Source organism: Mus pahari, chromosome 12, assembly GCF_900095145.1.
Source record: "Mus pahari chromosome 12, PAHARI_EIJ_v1.1, whole genome shotgun sequence".
Lineage (NCBI taxonomy): Eukaryota > Metazoa > Chordata > Mammalia > Rodentia > Muridae > Mus > Mus pahari.
This window is the reverse complement of record NC_034601.1, coordinates 6,075,518-6,086,087: the sequence shown is the minus strand read 5'-3', so window position 1 is coordinate 6,086,087 and position 10,570 is coordinate 6,075,518. Positions and strand designations below refer to the sequence as shown.

General features: G+C 51.5%; 1 protein-coding gene across 1 annotated transcript in view; it reads left to right on the top strand.

Annotated features, from left to right (window-relative positions):
- The first annotated feature begins 865 nt into the window (after nucleotides 1-865).
- Grin2a (glutamate ionotropic receptor NMDA type subunit 2A) overlaps nucleotides 866-10,570 on the top strand; it is a 412,491-nt gene continuing 402,786 nt past the window's right edge. The window contains exons 1-3 of the mRNA XM_021209495.2: nucleotides 866-1,863; nucleotides 2,430-2,620; nucleotides 4,112-4,543. Of these exons, the coding sequence (XP_021065154.1) occupies nucleotides 4,130-4,543 (414 nt within the window). The 5' untranslated portion in view covers nucleotides 866-1,863; nucleotides 2,430-2,620; nucleotides 4,112-4,129. The remainder of the gene's footprint in view (nucleotides 1,864-2,429; nucleotides 2,621-4,111; nucleotides 4,544-10,570) is intronic.

The window sequence follows — 10,570 nt, the reverse complement described above, 5'->3', positions numbered from 1 at the left end:
CACAATAAACCCACAGGTCTCTGGGACCAGGGGCTCCTTTCTGTAGCCATATCGATCCCCACACTGGATAGGTTACTTTAGAGGGCTCTCATTTATATTTCCTGGGCACCTACTATGTATCAGGTTTCGTTAAATCTTTGACCATTGTCTTTTTCTTGCAAAATAACCCCAAGAAATAGGCTTTATTTATTTTTATTTTTATTTTTACTGCTGTTGCTCATCTGCTTTTCCAGGTTATCATTAAAGGAGGACGGTGATACCTGAGTTTGGCAGACCTGCAATAACAAAAGCTACTCAGTATAGGAATCCAAGAAGTTTCTCACAGTTGGTTCTCTGAACAAGAAGAAGTAGATTCTGTGTTTGTTAGGGGCAGCTTCTGGCTGAGCTAGGAGCTGGCTAGCTCTCTGAGATTTCTTTTATTAAGATCCGGATGCAATTCTATTCTTATGACTTAATCACTGTGAAGGCCAGTACTCTTAATACTTAGACGTAGGGTTTTAGCATGTGCATTTGGAGCATAAGCATTCAGGTGATATTAGGCATCAAGTGGAGGGAAGAAAGGCAGAGACAGGTGTTGGGATTCAAGTGACTGTACAAAGGTCAAATGCTAGAATTGGAGCCAGTCAGCTTTCACAGCCAGTTAGCCCCAGGCTTTTGGCTTATCCCTTCTGGTGACTTAGAAGAGGTAACCACAGGGCTACGTTTGGTCTCGAACAACTTAGAGAAGGAAGCAGCAAGTGTGTATGTGTGCCTGTGGGCGCGCGACTGTGTGTGTATGCGCGCGCGCACGCGTGTCTGTGCTTGGAGAGAGTATATATGTTTCTGATTTTAAGCTCCTGGCTCTCTGACATCAGAGTGGGTTCCCATACCAGGGTGGTGAGGCATTGAGAGAAGCATCCTGGGCGGGTGTGTGCTTGTCGGTGTACCTTGCGTGGAGCAAGGATTGCTGCACCCAGCACCAGGCACTGGAGGAGGAGGAATCCGTAGCAGAGATCTGAATAATTGATTCTTCAGCAGCACCAGACGCCCGGGAGCGGGCGGAGAGCGTGGTTTCAGCACCAAGGTTGCGTGCCACCGCAGGCTCCCCCCGTCACCAGCCAGACACCTAGGTCGGCCTTGTTCCGCTGCCGCCGTGCGCTCCAGAAGAGGGTGGCCGCGCTCCGCGTCGCCGCCTAGGAACTGCGGGGTCTGCCTCGGCCCGCCTCCGGGGTGGGCGGCTGCAGGCGGACCAGAGCTCCAAACAACGTCGGATTGCGCGGGGGTTGCTGCGTTGCGTCTCGCTGGCTGAGAACAAGTCCTAAGTTGCTGTGGTGGGCGCCTCTGCTTTCCTCTATCCTCCTAGGCGACCGCAGCAGAAGCGCGCCCCAGGATCCTGGCTTCTCCAGTGCTGTGAACCGCGGTGGCCAGGCTCTTTCCTGGGCTCCCGCTGACCAAGTGACGAACCGAACGCCCAGCGCGGAGCTGGCCCTTCAGCGAAGGGCCGGGAGGGAGCTGCGGTCCTCCGCCTGCGCCCTTCTCGGCCAGGGACCGCGGGGATCCCCGGCCACACGCGCGCGCGCGCTCCCACACTCACACACACACACACACACACACACACACACACACACACACACACACACACACACACTCACGCAGCCAAGCAGGAGCAGGACTGCGGAGAGGGTGTCCAGGCGCGCTCAGAGGACCTGGCAGCCGCTGTCCGGAGTGGAGCAGAAAGCTGAGCCAGGGCTCTAGGAGAGAGGCTCCTGGGGTGCTGTGCCTGAGCATGGGGCCGGATGAGCTCTGAGAGTCGCGGCGGCAGCAATCAGCCCTGGAGATGACCAGGGGTGGCCACTGCTGAGAACTATGTGGAGAGAGGCTGCGGTGAGTGCTGGCGCGGGACTCCGAGCCTGGGAGGGCCCTGTGAGAAGCTGGTGGGGGGAAGGTATGGATAGGAGGGGGCGGCAGGACGCACAAGAGGGTCGCTACGTGGGAGTGATCACACCTCCCTCGGGGATCCGGGACCGCGGGAGCCCGCGTCCTTCCCTCCCCCTCTTCTCCTCCCGGCTTGTAGCAAACTCAGCCAGCGCCCCCTCCTTTCCTGCCCCCCCACCCCAGGCTCAGCAGCTCCTGGTCGCACAACTCCCAGTAGCCGGCGCCGAGGTGGTGGTAGGGGGTGAGGGTGGAGGTTTCCACTAAGCTTCTCGTGGGTGGCCAACCTGGGGCTTCCACTCTCCGGTGCGTCCCTGAGAGGAGCTCTGGTTATCAGCCACAGGAACTGAAGACCCGCACCGAGGGTGTCGTAGCCACCAAGCTCCAGCTCCCTCTCTGGTCGAGCCCCCAGGGTGCATAAGGGGGCTGTGAGCACTGCAGACTGCATTTTTCCCCCCACCTTCCCTTAGCACTGGTGGGCTGACCCTGCCTCTCCATCTCTCCTCCGACCCGGTTAGAGCCCTGCTGCAGAGCCTCCGGCTGGGATAGCCGCCCCCCGTGGGGGTGATGCGGACAGCGCGGGACAGCCAGGGGAGCGCGCAGGGGCCGCAGCATGCGGGAACCCGCTAAACCTGGTGGCTGCTGAGGCGGCCGAGATGCTCGTGCGCGCAGCACGCCCCATTGCATCCTCCACCTTCTCCGGCTACAGGTACGTCCTGGTTGGTGATACCGGCTTCCCGGGCCTGGGAGGATATAGGCTCAACCGGTGAAGAGAGAGGAGAGGGTTCAATAGGGAGATGGGGGGAAAGAACGAGGGAGAGAAAACTGGAGAGGGAGAGCCCAATGGCGAGGCGTTGGAGGAGCACCAGGTGGCGCTGCGGCCCTGCACTCCACCTTGCTCACCCTAAAATGCCAAGGCTGGAGTTTGCCCCAACTTCCCCCGGGGTGCAACAACACCGGAGCCGAGGGGCGCGCGCTTGTACACGCGTGCACGACCGTACAGGCATTTTCAGGCAAGCACTGTTGTGCACCTGGCACAGTACTTGTGTGTACACCGCCTAAGGACGTTTGAAGGCTCCAGCTGGCCGTGGGCATCTCTACAGCGGCCTGGGGTTGTGCGCAGAAAAGCGCGCGTGTCTGTTAGCGTGTGCAGCCCACTGCCCACGTGCATCTAAGATTTGGCTTCAGGGTCTGCAGTGAAAAGGCTGGGGAGGGGATGCACACTCCTCGTCTATCTGAGAGCTTTTTGGGAGCCTACCCCCACCCCCGCACGTTCTTTGCCAGCTCCCACGCGCTGGCCCACTTGCGGGGTGTTAGGGTGGGGGTGGAAGGCAGCGCTCCTACTCTCCAGAATTCTGCATTTCACACGGCATGAGAGATTGTATGTTGCTTGTGCGTACCCGTGTGTAGGGGGCGGGTCCTGGGAGACTTGACATAGAGCGGCTCTTGGCTTCTCCCAGCAAGGTAGTGGTGGGGAGTCCGGCCTCTAGTTTGCCCGTGCACCTGAGAGCCCGAGGTCACAGAGAGCATCCACACTTTCAAGCGCTTGTTGTATCCCCTGCATGGGAGGCGCGGGATCTGCAGCCGGTGGGTGCCACTAAAGGAGCGAGGTCTATGGCGCGCTGGGCGAGCTCCCAGGGGGTGGGGTCAGTTAACCCTGTAGGCTCGCCACAGACTCAGGCTGCAGTATGCAGGCACCGCCTCTCACGCTGGGGCTTGTCCAAAGTTCGCTGCGTGAGCAGGGGGCGGGGTCGATAACTTGGTCCACGCACTTGCGGAGAGAGAGGGCTGCAAAGAGGGCTTGGCCTGGATTAATGTTTGTGGGTGGTGGTGGGGTTCATGGCTCTCTGGGCTCCTAGGAGCTGTGGTCTGCGTCAAATTTGGAGAATCTTGTGTGGAATTTGGACCCAGCTGGGATTGAGGGAGTCGGCTGGAGACAAGAGAGAAGGAGGGAGGATGCCAGGATGGGTTTGGGGACAGGGATGGCGAAATAGCTCGGATTGGACTGATACGTGGAGATGGACATGGGTCAAAGAATGTGGATGGCATCAAAGATGAGTACTCTAAAGAGTGACAAAAACAGCCCGTGCTGGTGTCGGGTTTCACATTCGACTCTCAGAGCGGGTGCAGGGGCAGTCTATCTTGTCTCCTGGGCCCCTCACTGACCACCACCTGCCTCTCGTTCTCCTCCACCTTACAGGGACCCTAAGTGGCGACCATGGGCAGACTGGGCTACTGGACCTTGCTGGTATTGCCAGCCCTTCTGGTCTGGCACGGTCCGGCGCAGAACGCGGCGGCGGAGAAGGGTACTCCAGCGCTGAACATTGCGGTGCTGCTGGGTCACAGCCACGACGTGACTGAACGCGAACTTCGAAATCTGTGGGGCCCGGAGCAGGCAACCGGCTTGCCCCTGGATGTGAACGTGGTGGCGTTATTGATGAACCGCACTGACCCTAAGAGCCTCATCACGCATGTGTGCGACCTCATGTCCGGGGCGCGCATCCATGGCTTGGTGTTTGGAGATGATACGGACCAAGAGGCTGTGGCTCAGATGCTGGATTTTATCTCCTCACAGACTTTCATCCCCATCTTGGGCATTCATGGGGGTGCATCTATGATCATGGCTGACAAGGTAAGGCCAGGAGGAGATGGACTGCCAGGGTCCTGGAGGGGTGGTTCTACAAATGGTGGCCACCTCGGGGGTTGCCTAGGGTGCTCAATCCCAAAGAAGGTTAAGTGGCCTCTGGCCTTTGTGAGAATTGCTCGGTGTCTGTCGGATCCAGACATGATGGAAACGCCCTTTGCTTTTGGTTTTGAAGATGGGGTACTCAGAAGCACCTTGGTATTCCAGGATGAGGACAGAAAACACGACAGTAGGCCAGTGGGTGGTGATGGAATGTTTGGATGTTTTCAAGGAGCTCAAAGACAAGTGTGGGAACACTCAGGTCAATATGGCCCCATTCCTATAGTGACAGGTTTACCAGAATCTCCACCTTTCTCTCTTCAGTAAAGTGATTAAACCTGCTACAACTTAAACAAACAAACCAAAAACCTAAAGATGGGTATTGAAGTTTTTAGAAAACAAAAACAAAAACAAAAACAAAAACAAAAACGCAAAAGCGGACAGATTTGTGCTAGCCTAGACTTAAGGAGTGGAGGTGGGAGCCCCAGAGCCCCAGGGCTAGAGGCATGTGGGCGAAACTCTGCTCCAGGGAGAGGAATGTGTGCAGGGAAGTAACTCCAGGCCCAGGGTGTTGGAGAGCCTGGAGGTTCCTTTCTGTAGCTCTTATGTGGGCTGACGACATCACTACAGGGCTTCCAAAGATTTTCAAATGGAAGGTTCTGGAAGATGGACCTTGGTATGGAAGTTGAATTTCAGAATCGAGAGAAAATGTGTCTGGCTTTCTTGGCTTTCTTTGGACAGCAGTTCTTTGGAGCACTGGTTTTGGAGGAGAGGTTTGGAGGCTGAATGGGATGTTAGGAGAGCTTGCTAGGAATTACGCAGAAGTCCAGAGAGGGGAGAAAGTTTCGAGGGAGGAGAGAGAGAGAGAGAGAGAGAGAGAGAGAGAGAGAGAGAGAGAGAGAGCCATAACCCCACAGAAGCCTCTGGAGGGCTGGGGTGCTTGTGTTCAATGCTGGCAGCTGGAGAGGGCCCTAGGTAGCAGGCTAAAACTGGAGGAATGGGTGGATATTTGTCACAGCACTTTCCTTTTGTCTGTCTTAAGACACCGCGGTTCATCTCTGCACAGCGCTCCTGACAGCTCCTCCTGGGTCTCCTGGGCTGTGGCACAAGCAGTGAAAACACACAGCTGATCCAGTATCTGATTGAACATTGATTCCAAATAGCACTTGTCTAGCAGGGCCTTCGTGGGAGGGTACAGCCCCCTCTCTGCTTCGGAGGGCTCCTTCTCTGGTATAATGAAAGCAGGGGATGACTGAATTCTGCTTACAGTGTTCTGGTCATATCAGAGCTGTGTAGGGCCTTAGCATTACTAGAACACCTTGAAACTCTCAGACAACGTGGCCAAAGCACAGGGCTGTTAGGAGACTTCACCAAGACTACACAGTGGGTGATGAAAATAGATGCCTGTTCATCTGGTCTCAAGCTGTGATACAGGAAAATCAAACCTAACCTTTAACATTATCATTCCTTATTTAAAAGGAACAAGACATTAGTTTGATTGCATATGAGGTACCAAGCCATGGGGATGGGGGAGACAGTGAATCAGCCTAGAGGGGCTTACACAGTTGAGAAGAGACCACCCTTCTCAAGAGGCACCAAGAGGGAGAATGGTGGTTCCTATTTAGTAGAGGGGTATGGGATTGGATGGTGAGACCTAAGTATCATCATTGACCTTCCATTCTTTAACTATAGAAACAGCACATAAAATGAATAGGCCCACTAGGGTATACATAAAAAAAAAATAGGTGTGAGAGTCATCAGAGAATTCTGCTCCCAGGTGACCTGGGAATGCGGTTTGAGATTGGGAGGGTTGTGTAGCCTTTGGATCTTTCTTCTGACTATGAGGTGGGAAGTATGTCGGGAAGGGTCTCTTGATCCACCCGACCCCAATGAAAGCATGCCTTAGTATGTTATGGCCTTGGCTACTAAGCAACCTTGATCCATAAAATAGTGGTCTCTGATGGATGATCTAGCTGTCGTAGCATCCTCTTAAGAGTGCTCGTAAGATGAGAAAACGCACCGGGGAATGGCAAGAGGGTGATGTGTAAGGCCATTTCCAGAGAAGACAAGACCAGAGAGAGATCGGACAGCAGGAAAGGCGAGAGGATGGAAGCATCTATTGTTCAAGCACACAAGAGGGCCTGGCTTCTCACCTAACTGGGGCTTCCCAGAGTTGGCCTAGGAGAGATTTCCACAGGTCTGATTGTATTAGACATAGAGGGAGATGAGTCAAGATGGGAGGGGATCACTCAAGTGGGCAGAGACACCACTGGGCATGTGCTGGGTCTCACGTAGAGGAGGGGCAGGTGGCACAGGGAGGAGTGGGTTTGGAGGGTAGTATTTGGAGAAGCCCGGATGTGTTTAAAAAGGAAAGAAGTGTCTAAGATGCAAACAGCCATTCCTTCATTAGGAAGCCATTCCTTCATTAGGAAGCCATTCCTTCATTAGGAAGCTATTCCTTCATTAGGAATACATATGCTTGTCATATCTCTTTACCTCCTGTTTGTGTTACTGCTTAGCATTCAGTGGACTTTATTTAGCTTTATGGAACTACTCATGGGATTTTGTCTAAAACTGCCTCACTTAGGTGTTCTCACAGTATTGTGACCAGAAAGCCTCAACCTCCCCTCACTAAAAAGACCCGATAAGGGGACTCCAGTTGGGTCATGTCCCCCAGAACACACCTATGGTCTTTTTGTTTGACAATGTGATAATAGTTGGTTATCAGATAAAAGGGACACACACACACACACACACACACACACACACACATACGAGCACATGTGCACATACACATGGACAGGCTCAAGATCCAGGCATGCACCACTTTGACCTTTCTCTCAGTCTTCTTCACCCTTGAACAAGGTTTGTAGCAGTAGTTCTTAACCTACCTAATTCTGTGACCCTTTAACATGGCTCCTCATTCTGAGGTGACCCCAACCCTAAAATTATTTTTGTTGTTACTTCACAACTGTAGTTTTGCTAGTGTTATGGATCATAATGTAAATATCTACGGTTTTCAAGTGAATGGGGTCGTTCAGGGTCTCAACCCACAGGTTTGAGACCATACTAAATGCAGTGGTGTCAATTGACAGGTGTTTGAGGTGTTAATTTAATTTATTGTGGAGGCGTTGATTTGGGCGCCATCAGTGGGCAGGTAGGCTTGCAATGTCATTAAGTTAGAGATGCACATTGAGCTTGGTATAGTGAAGCTCTCATTGCATCTTCTTTGGCCAAGTGAGACAGACTCAAGCTACACAGGAAACCCAGAAAATCGCTTAGACCTAGACATCTTCGCTCACCATCCTCGAATTCTTCCTTCCCTGGCCCACTGGCAGAAAAGGCTGTGTTCATATTTTATCTACTTCATCCCTCTGTGCCAGTCATTGTGTAGATTTTATTTGGTATGCTTATTTTTTAATTATTTACTTTGTGTGTTGTGTCAGCATGTATGAATGCTTGCCAGAGGCTGCTTGCCACAGACATGTCTGCTGGACTGGGGTAATGGATGCTTGTGAGGCCCCATGTGGATGCTGGGAACAGAACCCGGTTCCTCTGCAAGAGCAACAAGTGTTCTTAACTGCTGAGCCATCTCTCCAGCCCTTGTATGTTTATTTTGTGTGTGTGTGTGTGTGTATCTGTGTGTATTTGTGTGCACACACACATGTGTGCATGTGTGAATCTGCAGGCGTGTGTGAATGTGTGTACTGCATGTAGGGACCAGAAGAACCCTTGAGTGTTGATCCTTGTGTGCTATGCACCTCCTTTGCTTAGAATATAAGTCTTTGAGGGCAGATTTTTTTTTTAAAAAGTGTTTATGTATATATGTGTTTTGAAATAATGAATTCTCCTCCATAGACATTATAAAAATAATGTCTTTTCATTGTAGAGCACTTAGAAAGTATGTTAAAGTTTAAGGAAGGAAATAAAAGCTCACTGTAAATTTTGTCAGCGAGATTAACTGTGGCAAGATGTGGGTATGTTTCTTCTAAGAACAGTTTGCTGGGTTATAATTTGAGTTATACTAGTTTTACTTTATTAGTTTCTGTGCTCTATAATCTGCGATTTTTGACCAGGAGACTCGAGTGCTTTTAGTTCTGGAGAACTCTTTGGCCTGCCTGCGGATACCTCCTTGCTTGTCTTGCATCCTCTTGGACTGTCCTCTCTTGGTTACACACAAGGCTTTATGCTGTCCGTTTTCCACCAAGCCTCCCTATACTTCCTATTTTCTTTGTGAGTTTATTTTCAGAACAAATGTGTTTTATTTTGAATTGAAATAGAATTACATCACTTCTTTTTATTCTCCACTCCCTGCCAATTGCCTTCCGCCAGCCCCTCCCATACACTCCCTTATATGGATAGCACTCTTTACTTTGGTTTTGTTTGTTACATACATATATACATGTGCACAAACATATGTAAATATAACAGGTGGTATTGGAATGAAAGTCAGGGCAGTAAGTGTGCTAAGCAAGTTCTCTTCCATCAAGCTGCACACTCGGCACAGGATACATGTTTCTTTTCCCCTTTCCTCTGTATTCCCTCCCCTGCTATTCCCCTCACCCCCCAGCCCCTGTCACATCAAGTCACTGCAGGACTAGGTGATTCCTCTCCCACTGAGTCCAGACAAGGCAGCCCAGTTAGGGGAATGGGATCTATAGGCAGGCAACAGATTCAGGGACAGCCCCCTCTCCAGTTGTTGGGGGACAGGGAACATCTTTCTAAACCAGAATCCCTATCAACAGCTCAGTCAGGAATGGTCTTCTTTCTCTTCTTGGCTTATAGTGTAGTCTGGACCCATCTATGTTGGTGACTTCCTTATGGTTCCTCCATACAGGCAGGGCCTCCTGGGATGCACTCCTGGGGGTGGTGTGGATGGCCCAGTCTTGTTCGTGGGTAGTGGCACAGTCTTGCTGCTTTCTCTCTCTGTGGGTGTTAATACCTGTGCTCGCATGGTTTGTGTTAGACCCATCTCCCTGTGGATCACACGGCTTTGATCTTCCTCCTTGAACCTGTGGGTCTTGCCTCTTCCCTTCCCTTCCTTCTGTGGTCCCTTTCCGGGGGTTGGGAATGGGACCTGTAAGTGCTCGCTCAGCCTGTGCTCTGCACCGAGCTGCACCCTGGTTCCTCTCTAATCATTCAGTTCATGCATTTTTAGGGACTCCTCTGTATCTTTGGTTTTTAATTATGTAATATTTTTGTGTTTGTGTGCATATGTGTCTATGTGTGACTGTGACTGTGTGTGTGTATGTGTGACTGTGCATGTGTGCAAGTGTGTGTTTGTGTGTGTGTGACTGCTGGATGTGTATATGCTTGTCTGTAGAAGTCAGAGGACAACTTTTTGGGAGTTAGTTTCCCCCTCTACCTGGCTTCTGCCACAGTGACCCCATGGCAGTGACCCTTGAGCTCAGATGACACTCCTGCCTCCTGTCTCCTTTCTTTGCTCCCCATCTTCTTGTGGGAGTCTGGGGATTGCCAGTATGCACACCAGGATTTTCACGTTTTCATGTGGTTCTGGGAGAGGGAGCTCAAGTCTGGCTGAGCCATCTCCCTGGCCCAGTCCTCAGTTCTTTTGATCTTGGATTTCCTTGGTTTTCTTTCTTCCTAAGCAATACTGTATAAGTGAAAGCAAAGTGGAAACACCTGTATACATTTTTCGTCTTAGAGGCAGCAGAAGGAAGAGACGTGGATATGTTTTTCTGTAGTTTTGAGCTTAGTTTGATTTCCCAACCTGTGTTTATGTTTTCAAAACTGGATTACGTTTTCTTGGGATTTTTCCTTCTAGCGATCGGGATGCTTGAGTTTGATTTTAAATGGCTGCAGAGTGCTCAGACTGTACTTGGCTGAGCTGTCCCTCCATCCCCCCATGTCTACATCCTGTCATGTTGGGTCATGGGTATGCCTACCCAGACATGAGCTGTCCCTCCATTCCCCCATGTCTACACACTGTCATGTTGGGTCATGGGTATGCCTACC